Source organism: Bos grunniens, chromosome 8, assembly GCF_055505025.1.
Source record: "Bos grunniens cultivar Pamir isolate PY7600 chromosome 8, Bosgru_T2T1.0, whole genome shotgun sequence".
Classification (NCBI taxonomy): Eukaryota; Metazoa; Chordata; class Mammalia; order Artiodactyla; family Bovidae; genus Bos; species Bos grunniens.
In genome coordinates this window covers 103182386-103202811 of record NC_141172.1, presented here as the reverse complement: position 1 = coordinate 103202811, position 20426 = coordinate 103182386, and the positions used below count along the sequence as shown (strand labels likewise).

General features: G+C 50.7%; 1 protein-coding gene across 6 annotated transcripts in view; it reads left to right on the top strand.

Moving 5' to 3' along the window:
• The window catches only part of AKNA (AT-hook transcription factor), a 58897-nt gene continuing 38471 nt past the window's right edge, over positions 1-20426 (top strand). For 2 of the 6 annotated variants that reach the window (XR_015168748.1, XM_086413858.1), the window contains exons 1-2: positions 10861-11089; positions 17096-17482. Coding sequence is in view for 4 of the 6 variants with exons in the window: in XM_086413858.1 (XP_086269984.1) it covers positions 17209-17482 (274 nt within the window). In the remaining 2 variants the exon portion in view is untranslated. Of the gene's footprint in view, positions 91-534; positions 640-10860; positions 11090-16895; positions 17556-20426 lie in introns of those variants that run through there. The other 4 variants (XM_086413859.1, XM_086413860.1, XM_086413861.1 and 1 more) reach the window with 4 other exon arrangements.

Genomic DNA, 20426 nt, shown 5'->3' with positions numbered 1-20426 from the left:
AACATCGCCGCTCCGCCCCGCGCCCGGATTGGAGGCCTTTGTTTGCCGCTCAACTCCAGGAAACCACCCGCGCGCCGCAGCAGCCGGCAGGTGAGACCCTGGGAGGGGTTCGCGGTGGGTCTAGGGCGGGTCCTGGCCTCTAGCCTGGTCTCAGTTTCTCCATCCGGGAAATGGGGAGGAACAGTGGACAGCGTCGGTGGGCTCCGATCTACAGGGACCGGGCAGCTTTCGGCCTCTCCCACGTGGAAACCCCTGCGCTCGGGAAGGAGACCGATCGCCGCTCCGGGAATGGGAGGGAGCTCTGGATGGGCTATGGGGTTCGAGTCCAAACCCCGCCGGCCTCGGTTCCACCCTCTGACCTCAGTTTCCACCTCCGCGCAATGGGGGCGTTGGCTTTTTCTCTCCCTCTCTCTTCAACTGGGGCTGGTCACAGGGAGGGGAGGGGTCCCGAGGGAATCTGAGTGGATCTTGGCTGGGCTTATAGCTGTGTTTGGGTTGGAGGTGTGGCCCGTGTAGCTGTGGTTACCCGGGAGGTGGGACTTCTCTGTCTGTCCTGGGATTTGTGTGGTATTCGCTCACCCGGCAACAACCTGCGCAGCGTGACAATCCCGAGCCGCGCGCCCTCCCCGGACAACTAACGCAAGTTTCTTTTCCTCTTTTTGGCAGGGGTAGGGAGGTAGAGCAAGGCCCAGCATGAGGGTGGGCCACTGTGACAGTGGTGGGATCTGGAGCGGACTGCAGGCATAAGGCCAGCCTCTCTTGTTACGAAGGTGGGGACACTGAGGCCCAAAGAGGAGCTGAGGCTTGCCCAAGGGCGCGCAGCGGGGCGGACGCAGAGCTAGCTTCTCCCCTGTGTGATGGGTCTGGCACTAGTAGAGCCGGAGCCTTCTTACTGCGCCACCTTGGACAAGGCTCTTCCCTGCTCCTTTCCCTGGCTTTCGTTGAAAGAAATGACATGTTGGCAAGGATCATTACCTACATTTGGAAAGTGTCTGCTTCAAAGTTAAGAAAGTTGAAAAGGAACATTGCTGATAACTGGGCTATTTTGGAGCTGAGAAAAGAAGCCGAGATAGGTTGCAGTGATAAGGGGCATTGTTCCTGTCCTCTAGAACACAAGGAGAAGAAATGACTGAAAGTGAAGCATGAAGGACTGGGGTTAGATACTTAGAGGGACTTCCAAAGAGACATTTCCAGGCACCTCCTTTGGAGTTGGTGGGTTTTATTTTTTTGGCTGTTGTTTTGTTTTGTTTTTTCAAAAAACAGAATTGCTACCTATCCATTTGAGGGGCCCTAGTCTGGCTTACTTACCAATAGGGGATGGACCCTGTAGTCTTTGGAGGATTATTTATTCTCAGGGGTGGTCTCTGTTCTTCAGAAAGAGGGAGAAGATGCCCATGTGAGGCCTTTAGGCAAAGGCCCAAAGTCCAGAGGTTTGCATTTGAAACATGTGATTTGGGTTGTTTCTTGCAAGGGGGTTTCATCAGCTCCCATCAGTCCACAGAGTCCACCAGAAGTGCCAGGGTTTCCAGAGAGACTGGGAATGGTCCTGGCACTGTGGCTGGCATGCTGAGAGGGTATTTTGGAAAGTGGTACACACCAAAGACATTTCAGTGTACCCCCATGAAGTAGGAAAGAAAGAGTATTTTTTTGTTTTTTTCAGCATCCGGCTGAGTCACCAGCTGAATTCCAGGCCTTTTTGTGTTTCCTCAGTCCCGGAGGGAGGTGGGACAGATCTGAAGACTGGGAGTTAGAAGACCTTGGATCGAATCCTCAGCCTGGCTTCAGTTCTGAGTGCCTTAGCTTCCCCCTTTGCAAAATGGGAATGGTAATGACATTTTAAGGCTCAAGTGAGGTGGCATCACAGAAAGTTTGGTTCAGGCTACATTCTAAGTTTGGCGATGGGGACACTGAGGTCCACAGAAAGGAAGGCATAACAACAATAAGACCGTTAATAAAACAGAATGCTGTCTTCCAGCTACTGTGCAAACGGTTTTACTGCATCAAGTAAAGTCTGGGAAGGCAGGAGTTTTTGTGCATCTTGTCCCCAGTCACCCTCTCCGTGCCTAGTACAGAGCTCTACCACGTGGTAGGTACCCTGTATATTGTTGTTGATCAACTAGTGTTCACATTGTTGCCATAAGATGAGTGCTGTTGTTTTACATTTTACAAATGAGAAGTTCGTGATTCAGACAGGTTAAGTCACTCACCTGAGGTCACACAGCTCTTCTTTGGAGTTAGTCTGCTGTTATTTTGGGATGTGGCAGGGGTGTGTCATCTGGTGAGAGCTGATTGAATGTATCTCTTCCTAGTGCTGTGTTCAGTGATACTGTGTTGGTAGCGTGAAATTGACCATAGTAAGGGCATTTATATTATAGAAATTAGTAAAGGCCACGGTTAAGGGCTTTTTCTTTTCCTTTCTGTCTTTCTTTCCTTCCTTCTTTCTTTCTTGACTGAGCCATGGGGCATGCAGGATCTCAATTCCCTGACCAGGAATCAAACCCAGGCCCTCTGCGGTAGAAGCATGGAGTCCCGGTCACTGGACTGCCAGGGAATTCCCATCGCCCCCCACCCCTCCTGCCATGCTGTTTTTAAATAAGAGAGCTGCATGTGAAGTGTATTGGGTCATGAAAGACTGGCCTTTGCATGACAGCCAAAGTTGGCCAAGGCCTGCTCCCCACTACTGCTCCCCTGAAGTGCAGAATTTTGGAAAGTAACTTTTATGAGATGAGGCTGCTAGTCTGTGATGCGAGTGGTGCAATGCAACAGCCCTCTGACTTGGGAACGGGTTGTTACAAGCCTGAATTCCAAGCCAAAATGTCTAGCCTTTAACCTGAAAGTGACAGCAGCCACCAATGACCTTTAACCAGGGAAAGGCTTGGTCAGAATGATGCTCTAAGAAGATTTATCCAGCAGCATGTGCTGAAGGTATTGGAGGGTGAGCTGGGGGCAGGGCAGCTGGGAAGAAGCTCTGGTTGATCAGAGGAGCCAGGAGAAAGCTAACAGGGTCCTTGGTTTTCTTTTCTTTTTTTTAAATTATATTTGTTTATTTTTACTTGATTGAGGATGATTGGTTTGATTTCTGCTATACATCAACATGAATTAGCCATAGGGATACATATGTCCCCTCCTTCCTGAACCTTGCTCCCACCTCCCACGCTTTCCCACCCCTCTAGGTGGTTACAGTTTGCGTTTCCTGAGTCATACAGCGGATTTCCATTAGCTATTTATTTTACATATGTATATGCTTCCATGCTACTCTATCCATTCATCTCACCCTTTTAACAGGGCCCCTGGTTTTCTGAGCGCATGTGCTAAGGCTGGCAAACACTATCCTGTAACTTTTGAAGTGAAACTGGGTCTCCACTTCCCAAGCCATGCTTCCTCATAAGCAAGGCCCTGAGGACAGTGTTGCCCTCCATCTGTAGATGAGGCTATAGAATATATGTTTGGAAACATATCAGAACCACCAGATTTGGACCCAGGCCTCTCAGCCCCCGCACTCTCACATTTTTCTTTTTTAATTTTATTTTATTTTTAAACTTTACAATATTGTATTGGTTTTGCCAAATATCGAAATGAATCCACCACAGGTATACATGTGTTCCCCATCCTGAACCCTCCTCCCTCCTCCCTCCCCATACCTTCCCTCTGGGTCGTCACGTTTTTAACCTCTTGGTCCCTCCTCTATTCCAGCCTGCAGTCCCATCTTAGTCTGATCTTCCTTGCCAAGTGTCGGCCAAACTCCAGCTAGACCGTAGGGAGAGACTGCCTGCCCCCAGAGGTGGTCCTGGACCACGTCCCTAGATCCTCACCAGCATTTCTCACATCCTCCACTCCAAGCTGAGCCTCTTGTGGGGGAGGGACCAGTGACCAAAGCCAGACTTGGGTGCCTAGCTGTGAGTCTTCTTAGAGTCCTGGGACCACAGCCAAGGACCAAGGAGGGGCCTCAGGGGTCAGGAGGTTACTTTCAGCCCTCTGCCGTCGAATCAGGGATTCATCTGCAGGGTAACGCTTTACTTGTGGGTGCAGATCCACTCTGCCCCTGTTGTGCTGTGTGACTTTGGGCAAAGGGTATAACCTCTCTGGGTCTTTTCTTGTCTGTTAAATGCGTGATTATGAAGTTCCAATGAGACGACACATGCCGTGTCCTGAGAGGTTTAGACTAAGGCTGAGGCTGGGATTGCTTCCTTTCCTTTTTGTGATCTTCACATAATCCTACATGTTGCATAATGGCTATGTATTATTTATTCATGAGTAAGCCATGTGAAAAAGCACAGGGTCAGAGTCTAAAAAGAGGAAGAGAGGAGGTGTGGGATGGGGATACCGAAGAATGTCAGAGCTGCGAAGGCCCTGGAAGAGCCCAGCCTTCCCCGCTTTCACGGGCAGGGAAACGGAGCAGGGTCGGGACCAAGGTCACATCAGAATGAAGACCTGCGCAGCTGTGCGCCACTGGCTTGTGTTTGTTTTGCTTTGTTTTTTTACCAAATAGTGAAAGTTCATTTTACTCTTAAAATAGTTGTTATTTTTAGAAAATACACATAAGGAAAAAGAGTAAATTTGCCTTAGTTTTCTACCTAGTAATAATTATTGTAAACATTTTGGAGGAATTCTCTTTTTCTTTTCCTGTTTCCCTCCTTCCCTCCATATTTTACTGTGTTTTTCTTTAATGGACTCAAATTAGATATTTATTATTTTCTAATTGGCTTCTTCACTTAACATGTGACAGTTTTTTGCATTACATTATATTCTTCTACAATATGACTGTTCCTCACTGCATAATATTCCTTTGAGTGGAAATACCATCATTTATCTTTTTAATGATCCCATTATTGGACACCGAGGTTGTTTCCCACCCTTCCACCACCTGCAAAGTGATTAAGATGGTAGTGTCTGGTTTCAGACTACTTGATTCAAACCCAGCTTCCTCTCCTGGGACATGGGCATAATAATTCCTGCCTCCTTGGATTGGTATGAGGATTAAATAATGAGTTTCTAATCCATGGAAGGGTCTTTATGTAATAGGTGCACAATAAAATTTTGCTGTTAGCAATGTGTTCCCACACATGCACATTTTTTTGTTGTTGAACTCTTTCCATGGAAGATAAATTTGAGTGTGTATGTGTGAGTGTGTGAGCATGAGTGTGTTTTCCTCAATATGAGCACACTCTCCTACATAACCGGTGTTTTAGTTGGCTGAGGAAGACCTTTATTCTCCTCCTTAATGATTCAGGGTGAGGACACAGTTTCTAGCTGGGTCAGTGATCCCCAGACCAGGTTTGGGGGCCACAGGGAGAAGAATCCTTGGGAGATAGCAGCATTTCTCTCCACTTGATCAGAAGGGCTGGCTGCTGCCTTTTGTGTAAAGGACTCAGAGCTTGATCTATGGCTAATATTAGGAGAGCCAGGAAAGTTAAACTCGGTCCTGCAGGGAGCAGGCCATAAAGCCATTTCATAGATATGTCCAAAGTCATTTATTCATGAGTTCTGTGCCAACTAGGCATTGGCCATGGTTTTAGGGTATGTAGTCTCATTGACCAAAGATCCTGTAAAGTCCCATTTTATAGATAAGGAATCTGGAGTTCAGAGAAGTTAAGTGACTTGTCTAAGGTCACACAACTTCCAAGAGAGACCCTGGAAGCCTCTGATTATTCACAAAATCCTTGTGCCCTGAACCCCTGCTCCTCACAGCCTCCCATCAGCTTAGTGTTTCTGCCTGTGTGGGCAAGTGGGATCAAAAAACCCAGGAGATTTCATGACAGAAGGCCACTCTGATAACCTCAGAGAGAATCCCATTAAGCCTCAAAGATCAGAGCCAAGAGAGGGAAAAGCTTTTGTCCAGCATCACTCAGGCTGAAACTAGGTCTCCTCTTCCCAAGCCATGCTTCCATCATTTCTGGGTCCATTCCTGAAAGTGTCTCCTGCCTCCTCACCCCTGTGGATTTTAACGATAGGTGCAAATTCAGCAATCTGGGCAGGAAAGAGTGGGTGACCTCAGGGTGGGTTTTCATTTCTTCCCCAGGGAAGGAGAGAGATCAAGAAGGCACTGAGGATGAAATAACAGCCATGGTTTCCTTCAGGATGGCTGAGAAGCCTGCGGGTCCCCGGTACCCCATGGGCCTCGGGACATCATGTAAAGGAGCGACTGTCCAGGGCTCATCACATCAGCCAGCAACGCCCGTCTGGATCCTGGGCCATGTCCTGTGCTGTGTCCTGGGAGGCACCAGAAGGCTTGAAAAAAAGATTCACTTTCCAGCCTGATTAACGTGCCAGGCATTTAGGTGGGGCTTAAGAATGATTGTGGAGGCGGGGAGTAGGGAGTGTGGGTGAGAAATAGCCATCAGGACATTAGAGCATTGTGACCCAGGGGCTGAGGGAACAAAAGGCCAGGGCTCGCTGGGCTCCTGTGTTGAGAACTGGGTCGTGCAGACACAGCCCTCCAGGCGCGCTTCTGATGAAGGTGCTCAAGCCCCGGCTGCTGCTGCTGCTAAGTCGCTGGCGGTAGGGGCCAAAGGTTTGTGTTTGCTCCTTTGCTTCTGACCCATCTCTGGGCCTCTGTTTCCCTGATGCATATGATGAAATCATATCCTTGTCCTGCCCATTTCCCAAGGTGTTTCTCAAGCATCTAATGCTATGAAGGATGAGAAAGCACTTTAGAAAACCGAAAGGCTTTGTGACGAACCAGAGCCTCCTTATAAAGTCAGAACGTTGACTTAGTGAGTGGCAGTTCGCTGGTTACAAGCTCCCCTCCTGATTTTCTGGTGCCTGGATTATTAATGATCTCCACAGTATATACAGTGTGAGCACCAAGCATGGCTGTTAAGACTTGGGTCTTTGCGTGTCTGAATCGCCAGCCGCACTCACCAGCTTTGTGACTGTGGGCAAGTTGTGACTCTTGGGGCCTCTGTTTCAGTTCAGTTCAGTTCAGTCACTCAGTTGTGTCCGACTCTTTGCGACCCCATGAATCGCAGCACGCTAGGCCTCCCTGTCCATCACAAACTCCCGGAGTTCACCCAGACTCACATCCATCGAGTCAGTGATGCCATCCAGCCATCTCATCCTCTGTCGTCCCCTTCTCCTCTTGTCCCCAATCCCTCCCAGCATCAGAGTCTTTTCCAATAAGTCAACTCTTCCCATGAGGTGGCCAAAGTACTGGAGTTTCAGCTTTAGCATCATTCCTTCCAAAGAAATCCTAGGGCTGATCTCCTTCAGAATGGACTTGTTGGATCTCCTTGCAGTCCAAGGGACTCTCAAGAGTCTTCTCCAACACCACAGTTCAAAAGCAGCAATTCTTCGGCGCTCAGCTTTCTTCACAATACAACTCTCACATCCATACATGACCACAGGAAAAACCATAGCCTTGACTAGACGGACCTTTGTTGGCAAAGTAACGTCTCTGCTTTTGAATATGCTATCTAGGTTGGTCATAACTTTCCTTCCAAGGAGTAAGCGTCTTTTAATTTCACGGCTGCAATCACCATCTGCATTTTGGAGCCCCCAAAAAATAAAGTCTGACACTGTTTCCCCATCTATTTCCCATGAAGTGGTGGGCCCAGATGCCATGATCTTTGTTTTCTGAATGTTGAGTTTTAAGCCAACTTTTTCACTCTCCTCTTTCACCTTCACCAAGAGGCTTTTTAGTTCCTCTTCACTTTCTGCCATAAGGGTGGTGTCATCTGAGTATCTGAGGCCTCTGTTTACCTACCTGTAAACTGGGGATGTCACGTCAGCCTCACTGGGTGGCTGTGAGGGCCACAAACAAGGCTGGGACGACAGGCTAGATTCAGAAGTTCAGCCAGCAGGCATCCGCTGCGCTTCTCCTGAGTGTCAGGGTCTGTGCTGGGCGCTGGGTAGTGGTGTGCTTCACAGAGCTCCCAGGTGTCAGGCAGACCGTGCTCAGTCACGTCTGACTCTTTGCAACTCTATGGACTGTAGCCTGCCAGGCTCCTCTGTCCATGGGATTTTCCAGGCAAGAATCCTGGAGTGGGTTGCCACTTCGTCCTCCAGAGGATCCTCCTGACCCGGCGTCTCTTATGTCTCCTGCATTGGCAGGCAGATTCTTTACCACCATAGGCACCTGGGAAGCAGACCCAACGTCTAATTCCAATTGGCAAGTCCGCAAAAAGGGCACATGGTTCTGGGATCTGCAGGGTGACTGCAAGTCACCAGGGAGAAGAAGTGGGGTTGAGTGAAGAGGGGGGGCACTGTACGTTTGTCCCAGGGACACCAAGGAGCCCCCCGTGTTCCCCAAGCATGCTGAGGACAGAGAGGCTGGAGTGCAGCCTAGCTGTGGAGTTTCATCTTCTTTCTCAGAATAGTGGGCAGCTTAGCACAATGTTTTAAGCAGAGAAGGGCTGTGTTTGGACACGTCCGTTTTGCGAAGAGCACTTGGAACAGTGTTTGGAAGGGCCTGGAGAGATCCTTGGGCTTTCCAGGAGATGCTGTTGCAAGAGGCCATGTAGGGATGCAGTGACGGAATGGATTCCAGTGAGATTTAGGAAATAGAATCACTAGCAGTTGATGATGGTTGGTTATGGGGTGTAAGAGGGAAGTACCCAGCGTGGTGGTCGGTTCTGGCCTGCGCACTTGAGTCAAAGATGGGGGCCAGGCTTCGTACAGAAGGGTGGGTTCGAAAAGTGAGTGTTCGTTGCCATTCCCTTCTCCTGGGGATTTTCTCGACCCAGGATCAAACCCAGGTCTCCCACGTTGCAGGCAGGTTCTCTACCATCTGAATCACCAAGGAAGCCCAGGGCAGGTGCCAGGGTGACCATATAATGAATGGGCTTGGTTGGTTAAGTAGGATTCGGCCTGTAGTTGGAGATGGTGTTCTGGCAGAGGGCATCACACAAGCAAAGGCAGGGAGAAGGGTTGGTAAGCCCGGGGTGTCAAGGAGATGGAACAGGGCACACAGGGGCTGTCTCCCTTGGGGTTCGGCGCCTGCTTCTAAGTTAGGGGTGGCGGGTTATTTAGGGGCTGCACAGCGTGCCTGGAAGCAGCAGCCACCTGGCGTTTTGATGGCAGTGCTGCCTGAATTAATGGCCAGGGAGGGAGAGAGTGAGTGAGTGACGGGGTGTCAGGGGAGCCCGCCCCTCACACAATGGCCCACATGGTCACCAGAACTGGCAGGGAGGAGCCTTATTAGGGATTGGCTCCGTTCCACCTTTGGCTGAGGCTGCGGGTAGACCCCGCCCCCCAGATGTGAGAAAAAGGCAGGGGAGGGGATGGGGTGATTACTGGGATGAGGGCACCAGGTTCTAGCTTTGCCGGATACAAACTGACCTTGGGAGAATTCATTCATTCCTTCTCGCGTGCATGTTCCAAGCACCGGGGCTCTGCACTTTGCAAATGTTACCTCACTGGATCTTGGCAGCAGTCCTGCAGAGTGGCTATTCTTCTTATCCCTGTTTTATAAATGAAGAAACTGAGGCTTGGAAGGCTGAGGTGAAGGCTCAAAGGTCACAGAGTTCTCAAGAAAGAGGTGGGACTGGGATTTGAAGCCAGGTCCGAACCGTCTGTAAAATACATTTTTCTGTCCTACCTGGGTAGTTTCCAAACCCGGCTGCTCAGCAGCACTAATCAGAGGGCTTTTTGGACAATACAGAGGCCACAGTGTCTTTTTCAGTTTCCTGAATCAGAATCCCTGGATCCTGGGCAGGGCCAGGGCTAGGAGCCACAGACTGCAGGGGACGGACACAGGCCACCCCTCTCCACTTTGGCTCACTCTGCTCTGCACACACACTTGCTGTTCCCAGGGAAAGCCCCACTGGTTCCCACCTTGCCCTCTGCACTCATCCTTCCAGAATACTTTACCTTCAGCCCTTCTTGTGGCTTACTCCTGCCCATCTTTTCCTTCTGGTCCCCTGTTTGAATGTCACCTTCTCACAAAGACCCTCCTGGCCATCCCCAAACTCTTTGCCCCAACACATGACCCTCTGACCCACAGATTGGCTACCAGGGCCACACATTCCAGTCACCTGGGACACTTTAAAATCACTGATGCCCAAAGACTGATGCTGTTACTCTGGGTGAACCTAGGCATCCGTGTTACTGAAAGCAGCCTGGGATATGGATCTTCATCTCATGTCACCCTGTCTGTCTCTCTCCGTGATTGTTTACTGTCTATGTCTAGTGGAGCCAGGGTTTAGCCTGTCTTGTGCCCTGCCAGTGAAGTTCAGTTTGATCAGCAATCAGCCAGTTCTCTACCTCCATGATGCCTGGAAAATATCCCTCTTAATTACAGGCCCAGCTTGGGATGAGGATGGTGGGTGGGATGGCAGGAATCATTGCAGCCTCCCTGAGGTATTGGAAGCCTCCCTGAGGTATTGGCAGACAGGCCAGAGTATCCTAGCTGGATCCTAACCTGATCTCTGATTCTGATCTCAGTGAACTTGGGCAAACGCTGGTGCCTGGAGTGTCCTTATCAGCACATGATGAGTTCATCCCACAGGCTGCAAAGGGCTGAAAGGGTGCCAAGCAAGCATCTGGCTCCCGTTCCCATCCAATCCCAGCCTAGGCTCCCATTGTACAGATGGGCATTGGGCCCTAGTGAGGGGGCTTCGAACAAGGTCATGATCTGGAGAGTAGGGGCTGTGGAGAAAGCTCTTAGAGGGTTGAGGCTGCTGGAGGCCTCCTTCCAGGCTCAGCATGCTGTGTGACCTTGGCCAACTCTCTGACCTTCCCTGGGCTTTTTTGTCCCCATTGTATACTCTGGTGGAGATGGTCCCAAGCTCTGACACTGGAAGTTTCTTCAAGTCCTTTCCTGAACGGTGCCAACCCACAGAGGGCCTGCAAGGGGTTAAGCTCCCTCTGTTCCCTCTTACTCTGCACACAGACAAACCCCCTCCTTCTGAGAAACACTTGTAGGAAATCAGGCTGGGCGCTTCCTGCCGAGGCAAGGCGGCCTCAGCCACAGCAGGGGCGGGGAGAGGTGGGGAGCGATGCTTGTCTGTGAGCAGCGGCTGGGGCTGGCAGAGCGGCCTGGAGGCGGGCCAGGGTGCCGTGGAGACAGGGGGCTCCCCAGGTTTGGAACAAAGACCTCACATGCAGGTCCCCTGAGCCTGGGCCAGCAGGATGGTGGTGGAGCCTGAGAGAGGTGAGGGAGCGGAGGAGGACGGGGGGCCGGGGGGTGGGGTGGTCAGAGGAGCCGCCTTCCCCCTGGATGGGCCAGTCACAGGCTCTCTGGGACAGTCCAGGCATCTGGACCAGCCCAGCCAGGAAGTGGCAGCTGTGGCAGCCGTATTACTTCTCTACGGCTTTCGGGAGCCCAGCCCCCAGGGGCAGGGGTGGATTTGGGGGACATTTCCTCAAGCCTCGGAATCCTGGATCCCAGCCTGAGCTCTGGTTCTGATCTCGGTGAACTTGGGCAAGCGCTGGTCCCTCTCTGTGCCTAGGGAGTTCTTTCTTCTCTGCACATGGCGAGTTCGTCCCATGGGCTGCTAAGGGGCTTCAGACATGATGCGTGGGTGGGGAGCAGCCAGGATACAGTGGGAGGTGGGGTCCCCACTAAAGAGTGGCCCTTCTGCTGCACAAGGACAAGGAGAGAAGCCAGGAAGGGGCCCCCAGACCCAGCCCAGCCCTTCAGACTGGTGGAGCAAGAGTCCACAGCAGCGAGGGGCATCTCTCCTCTTTCTCCTGGGCCTCTACTGCCGCTGGTGGGCAGGGGGCACATCCAGTGTGGAAAGTGGCTGGGGACCTCAGGGAACTAGTTTCTACACAGCTGGCAGGACATCCCCCCCACCCCCACCTTGATAACAGCAGGTCTGTGCCCTGCCGACTAGCCACGGAGGGCAGCTGAGTATAGGGCTGTGAGCTCAAAAGCCCTGTCTTTTTGGAGAGGCCCAGCCACTTGGTAAAGGGCGGAGGGGGGTTCCTTCCCTTTCTCTTACTGCCCACCGAGTCTGATGGACTTGGTTTCAGAGTCACAAGCCCTGGGTTTCAATCACTGGCCACACTTCCGGGCTGTGAGGTCTTGTGAAAGCTGGCCACCTCCCTCCGGCTCGGTTTCTACATCTGGGAGATGTCAGGGACTGGGTGGGTGTGGTGGGGGGCTGCCTCGGAGAGCCCTGGCTGGACAGTACAGGGCTTTGGAGGGCAAGGTAGGTGGGCAGAGGTGGGCTGTGCAGCTGAAGTTGGCAGAGGAGAACCTGGGGATGGAGCCGTGAAGGGAAGGGTCTTCACTTTTGGACTGAGGGGACAGAGAAGCCCCGTGGGGGTGGCTGAGCCCCTCAGGAAGTGGATAGACACCACAAGGGACTCACAGACCCTCAGGAGAACCAGGCGTGAGGTGGCGTGGTGGCAGGGAAAGGAAAGTGAAGTCGCTCAGTCATGCCCAACTCTTTGCGACCCCATGGACTGTAGCTCACCAGGCTCCTCCATCCATGGGATTTTCCAGGCAAGAGTACTGGAGTGGGTTGCCACTGCCTTCTCCAGGGGATCTTCCCAATCCAGGGATCGAACCCGGGACTCCCGCGTTGTACACAGACGCTTTACCCTCTGAGCAGCAGGGAGGCGGCGCACCAAAGACGCGGGGAGTGGCCGGCGCTGCCTTCTGGGGCTAGCTCCCCCAGGGCTGGCAGGGCCCCTCAAGGACAGCCCAGCTCCCGAGGAGGCTCAGTGCTCCTGGGGCTCTCCTGAGCTCAGCCCCCCAACCCCACCGCCCCTCGGAAGCTGCCATGTGCCCTCAGAAGGCCGACTAGAACCAGCCTGAGGAGTCAGGGGCCCCTGCCGTAGCCTCAGTCAACTTCTGTTCACCCGTTCAGACCTCTGTACCTCTGCCTGTACCATTCCCTCTGCCTGTAATGCCCTTCCTCATTCTTCTTCCTCCAAATCCTTTGTCTCTCAGGCCCAGTTTCAGGCTCCCTGCAACAATAGCCCTTCTGTACCCTCATCTGAAATTTTGGAACGCTTTTACTCATGTCTATTCCTCGTGTATGGTGTAGCGCTTGGCACACAGTAGATCACAGGGCTGGGTTTTTTTTAAAAAAACTTTTGATGTGGACCATTTTTTAAGTCTTTATTGAATTTGTTACAATATTGCTTCTGTTTTATGTTTTGGTGTTTTGGCCTTGAGCCACACGGGATCTTAGCTCCCCAATCAGGGTCCCAACCCACACCCTAGATAGGTGAAATAAATCCCAACCACTGGACAGCTAGGGAAGTCCCAGGGTTTGTTTGTTTGTTTGTTTGTTTTTCAAGTTAATTTGCACCCACTGGGCACTCAATATGTATTAATATCTTTGTTACTATGAAGTAGGACCTCAAGGAGGAGGAGGGGGTTGAGAGTTGTGAGTCTGTGGTCTTCAGAAGCCAACAAGTCAACCAGGAAACCAAGTTCTTACCTCCCAGCCCACCCTCATAGGGTGCCCCTTCCCACGGTTGAAAGGCAGGTGGCGTTTTCTCCATCTTGGTGAGAAAAGCGAAGCCCAGCTGTTCAAGGTGGAGCAGCTGCACCAAGCCCAGAAGCTTGTCTCTGGACCCCTGCCTGCTTCTCTTTCTCGATTGCCTAGTGAAAAACTGTCCTGGCCCAGCATGAAGTCCTCATGTGATTGGCACTCATGTGTGTTTGTTGACTGACTGGCTGACCGACTGGTCCTGGAGCCTGTGGCTTGCGCAAAAGGCAGGGGTGTTGCTCACGAAAGGCTCACAGGTTTGGGGGCCTGGGGAACATATGCAAAAGTCCAGCCAGTGACCGCAGCTGCCTCTGACAGGCGGTTACCCCTGGTCACAGTGAGATTTCTGCCATGACTGAGTCATCCCAAGAGACAGGATGTTCCTCTTTGTGCGACCAAGGCCCCTCTGATTGGGCGGGCTGCTCTGTGGCACAGCTAGAAAAAAGCCCTTTAAAGCATCAGAAAGCCCCACATGCCTCCCCCACCCCCTTCCTTGGCAGAAGTTTCAAAAAGAGAAAAGCAGCGGCTTTTAGTACCTCCTACACCTGCCATAGCAGCAGGGTCCGGAAGGCCTGCTGCTGCTGCTAAGTCATTTCAGTTGTGTGTGTGACCACATACATGGCAGCCCACCAGGCTCCTCTGTCCCTGGGATTCTCCAGGCAAGAATACTAGTCAAGGGCAAAGATGGGCCTTGCCTGAAGAGCTGTTTAAAATGCAGATTCCTGGGCCCTGTCCCAGGCTCTGGAATCCAGCTCTCTTTGGGTCAACCTAAGGCTCTGCATTCTTAGAGGATTTTTTTTTTCCCTTGAGTTTTTATTACTATTAGGCAAAACAAGTAAATTGTTTTTTTCTTTTTGTCTTTTATTTTTAATTGGAGTATAATTGCTCTACATTGTTATGTTAGTTTCTGCTATACAGCAAAGTGAATCTGCCTCTTGTATGAGCGCTGAAGTTATCAGGAATTTCCAAGGGGGTACAGGCCCCCCAAGAGAGTATAAGGAGCAAGGATTAGAACTTCCTTTTCAAACATTTGTTTTCTATTGGATCTTTAAAAAATTCAATTATATATATATATATTTTAACGTGTTCATGTGAGAAGTCATGTGGATAATGTTATAAGAAATACATATGTACTAGGTATATGAGCAAATATATTTTTAATGGTGTGTGATTTAAAAAAAAAAAAAATTGGCCCCTCACTGGGCCGAAGTCAATTGTTACAAATTCTTTTTTTTTTTTGCTTTGATTTGAGGATAACTGCTTTACAATGTTGTCTTGGTTTCTGCCACACAACAACGTGAATCAGCTGTAAGTAGACACAGGTCCTGTCCTTTCTGAACCTCCTTCCACCGCCCAGCTCTGTCCCGCCCCTCGGGTTGTCCCGGAGCGCCAGGTTGAGCTCCCTGTGTCACACAGCAGCTTCCCACTGGTGGTCTCGTTTGTACATAGTCATATACATGTGTCAGTGCCACGCTCTCAATCCAGCCGCCCTCTCCTTCCCCCACTGTGCCCGCAAGCGACAGTTGCAATCTTGCTGTCACTAACCAGCTGGGTGGTCTCGGCCACGTCACCAATCCATGCTGAGGTCTAGTTTTCTCATTTGAAAACTAGTTTTCTTTTGACCTCCTTACCTGTTTGGGGTGAGAACAGATTGAGAACGGGCAGTAAAGCGTCTTGTCTGGGCCGGCACAGAGAGGGTCCAGCCTGTGTGGTAGGGATCACGCAGAGGCTTACAGGGTGATCTGGGTAACTCGAGGAGGAGGGAAGACAATTGGGTCAGGGGAAGAGGGTGAGGACCCTGAGACCAGAGAGGGAACAGTGTTATTCCCCGTTCCTACGCCAGCCCTTGAGTAGGCGGCAGCCTTTCTTGGGCTGAGCTGATCCCTGGGGAACTCTGTCGAGAAATTGTTGCCTGCTGGCTTTTCTCAACGGTAAAAACCAAGGCTCTGACCAGGACCCGACCACTCATGAGGCTGCAGGGACAAACACAGATAAATCTGTCCTGAGAGGCCTGGAGTTATTCTCATTGTCCCCAGGGTATGGAGGGAAGAGCCAGGACCCTAACTACCCTAACTGCAAGGTGACGTCTCATGACAGCCTTATCCTGACCTGTGCACGGCTTCAGGCAAGGCCCCTTCACGCTCTGGTCCTCTGCAGTTTCCCCATCTGCAGAGTGGGTCCTTTGCAGGAGCCCCTTGGGTGGGACCATGCCACTGCTCTGCCAGCTTTGTGTTTCCAGGACTCAGAGGGAGTGTTTGGGGGGTGTTGGCCATAGCAGGAGGGGAGAGGAGATGGGAGGGAAGAAAAGAGGGAAAAGAAGAGAGGAGAGAAGGCAGGTGGTGAGGAGCCCTTCTCCAGCCATCCTTCCCTTGCCATGGCTCGCTCAGTAGCCAGGCTCTCCTTTCTGGTTCATTCTCCCCAAGAGGCCGGAGTGAAACTTGTAACCACACCTCTGGGTGCTCTCCCAAGTCGGGGATATGCTGCAAATTCCTGAACAGGCCCCAGGAGGCCCCTGGGTCTGGTCATCACATCTCAGGCCCACACTGTCTGTTCTCAGAGCCCCAGCCCCTGCCCGCAAACAGCACCGCCATCAGGAAGCCATGTCCATGTGCCCCTCCTGCCTCCGGGCCCTTGTACTTGATGGTCCTCTGCCTGGAATGCTCTTTTTGTTTTTTTCCAATTGAGGTGAAATTCACAACACGAATCTAACCACTCTCCAGTGAACAATTCAGCAGCATTTAGTATATTTATGAAGTTGTGCAACGACTGCTATCTAGTTTCAAAACATTTTCATCACCCCAAAAGGACACCTATGTCCGCTCAGCAGTCACTCCCCTCTGCCCCAGCTAAGAGCACTAGTCTCTTTCTCTGTGGATTCACCTATTGCGGATCTTCCATAAGGACAGAATCATACAGTGTGTGGCCTTTTGTGTTGGGCTTCTTTGACTTAGCATCCTGTTTTGGAGGTTCATCCCTGTAGCGTGTGTGAGCGCTTCATTCCTTTTTGTGGCCGGACAATATTCCTCTGTGTGGATGGACCACAACTCGGTGGTCCATTCATCCATGGGTGGACGTCTGGGTTGTTTCTACCCTTTGGCGGTTACAAGCAGTGCTGCTAGGAAAGTGTGTGCACACGTATTCATTTGAGTACCTGTTTTCAATTATCTGGGGTACCGGAATGCTGTTTTCACCATTCCCTCACTCCCGAGGGGGCTCAGGAAGTTTCCCAGAGGACACGTTCTCTACATGGGACCTATATCTTGACCTCCTGGGCCAGCTCTGGACCCCCGGGATCCCTCCCTGGGCTTCCCCATCACTCTCACTTGGATTTGTAATTGCGGTTGTTTGTCTGCTACCTCTGGGCTCTCAGTTCTCACGTGAACAGGGCCTGTGCCCCAGCGCCCACATGGGGACCCTGGCCCACGGTCACGGCACACAGGGAACCCTGCCGTTTGCTGACCTCTGGGCTCCTTATCCTGTATCTCAGGGCATTTTACCAAACTCTTTAGAGAAAGAAGAATTATTACCCCAGGTTTACTCATGAAGGAATCCAAGGTGGAATGATCGGGCCAAGGTCACGCAGCTTCAAAGGGCTGGAGCCAGGACTGAACCAGGGCTTCTGATTGCAAAGTTCCTGCTGCTGATTCCTGCTCCTGAAGACAGGAGGGAGCTCGAGGACTCATGGTCTCCCTTTGTTTGTGTCCCAACAGGCCACAAGCAGGATGGCTGGTGCTGAGAAGGGCCAGTGGGGACTCTGGTGCCCATAGGGGCAGCTCCACCTCCTGAAGATGAAGGGGCCCAGGTGAAACGCAGGCCAGGCCCAATGGCCAGCTCTGGAACAGAGGTCCACTGGGTCGAGCCGGGCCTGGGGAAGGGGCCCCAGCGGCGGCGCTGGGCCTGGGCTGAAAAGGGAAAGGATGCTGATGAGAGTGGCACACGCAGCTCAGAAGAGGAGGGACCCTTTCCCACCGCGAGCAGCCCCGAGCTCCTGGAGGACTTCCGCCAGGCCCAGCAGTGCCTGCAGCCACTGAAGTGGGGCCCAGACTCACAGCCTGCTGGGTGCCAGGATCCCGAATCTGAAGAGTCTTTAGAAGCGGGTGAGGCTGACTCCCCTACAATGCCACAGTGGTACCCTGAACATCCCACCTTCTAGTGGGAGGAAGGTGGGAAGTGAGTGTGGAGTTTCAGAATTTTTTAAATTAAAATCTATGAAGTCTATGCTTAAATTTTTTTTAACTTTTAATTTTATGTTGAAGTATAGCTGATTAAAAATGTTGTGATGTCTTCAGGTGGACAGCAAAGGGACTCAGTCATTCATATACATGTATACTTTGTCCCCCAGACTTCCCTCCCATCCATCTGCCACATAACATTGAGCAGAGTTCCCTGTGCTATATAGTAAGACATTGTTTGTTATCCACTTAATGAAGCCTATAATTTAAATTTTTTTAAAGATTTGAATTATATAAACAATATTGTCCATTGCAGAAAAATCAGAAAATACAAACCAAAATAGAAAAAGACTGAAAATTACTCATTATCCAGATAGCTGCCCTTTTTCATATGTGTGAAAATATATATATATGTAATATGAATATAGAACATTCTACAAGCTATATTGTAGCTTGCTTTTTTGTAACTTAACAGATATGAGCACTTTCCCAGCTTATCAAATATTCTTCCACAAATCATTTCTAATGTCTGCTTAGGAATTCCATGGTGTGGGTATTCTGTAATTTGTTGAGCCAATCCTCTTACTGCTGCGCACTGGGTAATGTCTAGTTTTTTGCTGTTACAAATAACGCAGAGATACGGCATTAGTCTATCTTTGTGCACCTGATTTGATGATAACCTTGATGATTTTAATTGCCTGGTTCAGGGGTTATGCCCATTTTTACAATTTTTTAAAATCCCAGTTAGCAACGAGAATGTTGGCTTCCCTTGTTTTCTAAAATAACCGTTCTCTTTGCATCAAAAACAACTGAGACTAAATTGCTAGCTTGGCTCAGCAAGTCCTTTCTCCTCTCTGAAGCTTGATTTTCCCCATCTGTGAAATGGGAATAATAACACCATCGAGCTTGATTACGTTGTGCCTACTGCGTTTGAGTTTGAGTGAGACACCCCCATCTTAGGATTCTGCAATCAGGTAGGCCCTCATGGATGTCAGAGAAGCCATCAGGCCGACGGCAGATTGTGCAGTGACCCCAGGTTCCTCAGGCTGGGTCTGTGTAAAGTGGGGTTTGCCCACAGCTACCCACTCAGGAGCCGTTTCTGAGCTCTCCTCAGGGAATGGCAAATGGGATCTCTCCTTGAGGTCACGTGGGTGCCCCCTGCTGTGATGTAACAGCCGCTGCCACATCCTGTGTCCTTACTCTGTCCCAGGCACAGGGCTGGGCAGGGCACAAACCGTGCCTCCTTCTTTACTCACCGCCTTCTGCCAGTAGGAGAGACTAGCCTCCAGATAAAGACCGCCACAGTGGTCAACTTCTTATTTATGGCGCCCTGTGAGGGATCAGAAAAGCCAGGAATGAACCCACGGCTGCCTGGTTCCAAAGTCCGACCTCTTCATTCCACCACATGTTCCCCATCAGCAGAGATTAACTTGCTTTCATAGCTGGGACCTTGCTTCCAAGTCCAGAACTGCTCTGAGCCACTGCATGAGCAAGTTACCTAATCTGCTGTAAACAAGAGAGGCTTGCTAAAGGAAATTTTAAGGAGTGGAAAGATATAGAAATGCCAAGGCTAGAGGAAAGAGCATGGGGGAGCAAAGAGTGACATAAGGATTATGGCAAAGGTGCATCTGCCAGAGCAGAGAGTCTGTGCTTGGTGGTACCCAGACTGTATCTCCTGAAACTCGGGATCTGTGCCAGAGGCGGACATGGGGTCTAGGATAGAGTAAGTGCTCAATAAGCATTGACTTCATGGATGATGCATAGATGGACAGATGGATGTATGGATGGATGGGTGGGTGGATAGGCAGATAGGTGGATAAATAGATGGATGAGTGGATGATTGGGTGAGTGGTTGATAGGTGAGTGGGTAGTGGATATGTGAATGGATGGATGGATAGGTAGATGAGTGGGTAAATGGATGGTTAATGAATGGATAGGTAGGTGAGTGGATGAGGGATGGGTGAGTGGGTGGATAGGTGGATGGATGGATTATTGGAAGGATAGATGGTTGGATTAATGGATGCTGCTACTGCTAAGTCGCTTCAGTCGTGTCTGACTCTGTGCGACCCCATAGACGGCAGCCCACCAGGCTCCCCCATCCCTGGGATTCTTCAGGCAAGAACACTGGACTGGGTTGCTATTTTCTTCTCCAGTGCATGAAAGTGAAAAGTGAAAGTGAAGTCGCTCAGTCGTGTCCGACTCTTAGCGACCCCATGGACTGCAGCCTACCAGGCTCCTCTGTCCATGGGATACTCCAGGCAAGAACATTGGAGTGGGGTGCCATTGCCTTCTCCAGATCAATGGATGAGTGGGTGACAAATGGATGAGTGGGAGGGTGGGTGAGTAGGATGGATGAATGAATATTGAGCACCTACTGTATAATAATTCCAACAACTATCCATTTTGGGGGAGTTTTGCATGCATTATTGTCTTTTATCCCTCCCTTCCTTCTTCTTTCTATTCTGTCAACCAATATTGAGCAGTTCCTCTGCAAATACAATAGTAAATAAAAGCAGAGAGTATCTTCGTCCTCATGGAGCTTACAGTACAGTGGGGGAAGAAAATATTAATGAAGCAATCACATAAATAAATAGAAAGCTGCCACTGTAATAAGTATTTCCACGTAGAGGTATTCAGTCATGTGAAAGCCTATAAAAGGGAGATTTTGACCGAAGTTAGGAAGGTTAGAGAAGACTGCCTTGATGAGGTCAAGGTTGAGCTAATGTGTGAAGGACAAATAGGAGTTAACTAGGCAAAGAGAGGGCAAGAGGACCCTACCAGAGAGGTCAGCGTGTAGAGAGGCCCTGTGGCAGGAGAGGGTGTGGCACGCCTAGACCAGGGAAAGACTGAGAGGGACCGTGGAAAGAGC